Here is a 2,732-nt window from a genome sequence, read left to right on the forward strand (position 1 = left end):
TTAATACTAAACCTATAAATATAGGCACATAGATCTATTTCCCTATCCTCATATATAAATATATTTACATATGTACATGTCTTAATCTAGACTTCTATAAATGCCCTTTGCCTCCCAGCTCTTTCCTCTATTTCCCTTGACTTTCCTTCTGTCCCACTATCTGCATGTTAGCAGTTTTTAAACATCAGTCTCAGACACTAAGCTCTACGGCAGCAAAGATTTTGTTTTATAAACTGCTATGCTTTCAGTCCCAGGATACATGGTAGAAACCCAACAAATACATGCTAAATAAAAGAGATGGTTCCATAAATTAACATAGTTCCAGAAAGTAAAAGTATAAGTCAATGTCTACGATTACCAGATCACTAAAAACCTAACTACTGACAAAACAATTCAATTTGGCACCAAAAACACACTGCCATCAAGTCCCTTCCAACTCCTAGCAAGCCTATACAGGGCAGGGTAGAACTTCCCTGCAGGTTTTGAGACCATAAATCTTTGCAGGAGTAGAAAGCCTCATCTCTTTCCTGCAGAGCAGCTGGTGACTTTGAATTGCTGACCTTGTGGTAAACAGCCCAAATCATAAACCAGGCCTCCTGTATTTAGCACCAAAGTCCATGCTAAGTTCATTTCTCCAATACTACATGCTATTTTTTAATAAACATTCTAAAAGTATAGTTCAATACATACTGTTTAGACATCCATGCAGCATGCTCAAAAGACAACTCAGCACTTCCAATCTTTTTTTTACACAAATCAATATGTTTTCGAAACTGAGCAATTGCATCCAATGGGGTATTATGCTGAAAACACAGCCTACAGATCTGCAAAGTATAAAATCAACCCAAAATGGGGGAATCAACATCAAAAGACATACTCATTAAAAATTATGCAAGAAAAAAAATTAAGGTTATGGAATTTCTTTCCCTGCAGTTCTATACAGCAGAAGTGATTCTCTCCATTAAAAAGGCATGTAAAAGCCAGAGCTCTCATCCTTTTATTAAGTGGAATAAGCTATTTACCATTTGTACTGAATTTCGTATATATCTTAAAAGAACTTTTTTATAAATGGAGGATAGAAATTTGTTAAATTAGCCACAAAGAAAACACCACTGCCACTGAGTTGATTCTAAATCTTAACAATATATTTTTTTAAACATTTTATTAGGGGCTCATACAACTGTTATCGCAATCCATACACACATCAATTGTGTAAAGCGCATTTGTACATCATTCTCAAAACATTTTCTCTCCAAATCTTAACAATATTATAAAGAGTTTCTGAGGCTATATCATCTTTATAGGAGCAGAAAGCCTGACCTTTCTCCTATGGGGCAGCTGATGGGTTTGAACTCCCAATCTTGAAGCTAGCACACTTACCGGATAGTGAGTACTATCTGAGACAAAAAGGTTATTACCATGTGCTAACATATCTCCAATTGAAAAATAATAAAGTCTCAGCTTTACAACTGCTAGATTTTAAAGATTTTGTGTAGCACAATTAGAACACAGTAATCTCCATATTGAACAATTCACTGCCACTGAAGTCGATGGGGACTCATAGGGAGCCTATAGCACAAGGCAGAACTACCCCTGTGGGGTTCCAAGACTAATTCTTTATGAGAATAGAAAGCCTCAACTTTCCCTTGAGGAACAGATAGTGGTTTTCAAACTGCTGACTTGGGGTTAACCTTCCAGTACATAACCACTACAGTACCAGGGCTCCTTGTGTCAAACAAGGATTACAGAAATCGTAAAAATCTTTTTGTCTGGGATGCTACTGCAACAGTAATAATCTATATGTATTTGAGATCAAAGGTAAAACAAAAGGCACAACATCTAATTTATTTACATATGTTTATTATAATCATATTTTAACATTTCATTCTATTTTCTCGGTACACGGGGGTATAACACTACAATGAAGACTCTCAACCGTCCCAGCCCTTCATCCATCCCTTCCTTGAGGCAGCCAGCTTCGGGCATGCTTCCTGACATTGTCTACACTAGTCTAGACGTTTTGTGTGTGTGTGTGTGTGTGTGTGTGTGTGTGTGTGTGTCTACATATAAACTATTCTTTTCTATATAAATAGCTGACGAAATAGGCTGCTATGTACCTTACTTTTCCACCTAACAATACATCTTGGATATAGCTCCATATTAATATATAACGCTGCTTCACTTTAACAGCTGCATGGCTGGAAAATCCATGGTTTAGTTATTACTTATAACTTATTATATACTCTGGTTTCTCTTCAAATCGTATAAATCTTTCACCTTTAACTTATTATAAAGTCACTTATTCCTAAGATGTTCCCAATCTTTTGCTATTACAAGAGGCAATAAATTTCCTTATATATGTGATCTGCAAGTGTTAGCATTTAAGTCAAATTAATTTCTTGAAATGAATCAATAAGTCAAAGGAAACATGCATGTTAAATTTGCAGTCATTGCCAAATTAGTCATTACTGAGGCCAACAATGGATTAAAGGGTCTATTTACCCACATATCACCAACCCAGAGCCAAACAGCTTTAAGAGATGAATATAGAAAGGTTAAAAGCAAACATATCTGCCCTTGCTAGCCTTCAAGGGGCATCTAAGTCTGCCATATGTTGCTGTTGATACCATGTGCCCTTGAGTAGACTCTGACCCCTAGTTACCCCACGTGACAGAACAGAACTGCCCCATGGGGTTTGTTAAAAAAGAAATGCTATCTTCTTTACAGAAGCC

The 2,732-nt window shown here is 36.5% G+C and overlaps 1 protein-coding gene across 1 annotated transcript in view; it reads right to left on the bottom strand.

Moving 5' to 3' along the window:
- Positions 1 to 2,732, bottom strand: part of TRAPPC11 (trafficking protein particle complex subunit 11) — a 52,384-nt gene that overhangs the window by 42,133 nt on the left and 7,519 nt on the right. The window contains exon 7 of the mRNA XM_045286571.1: positions 691 to 824. Coding sequence (XP_045142506.1) covers positions 691 to 824 — 134 coding nt within the window. The remainder of the gene's footprint in view (positions 1 to 690; positions 825 to 2,732) is intronic.

This window comes from Echinops telfairi, unplaced genomic scaffold (genome assembly GCF_000313985.2).
Source record: "Echinops telfairi isolate 266 unplaced genomic scaffold, ASM31398v2 ScPeMD7_9;HRSCAF=40, whole genome shotgun sequence".
Taxonomy (NCBI): domain Eukaryota; kingdom Metazoa; phylum Chordata; class Mammalia; order Afrosoricida; family Tenrecidae; genus Echinops; species Echinops telfairi.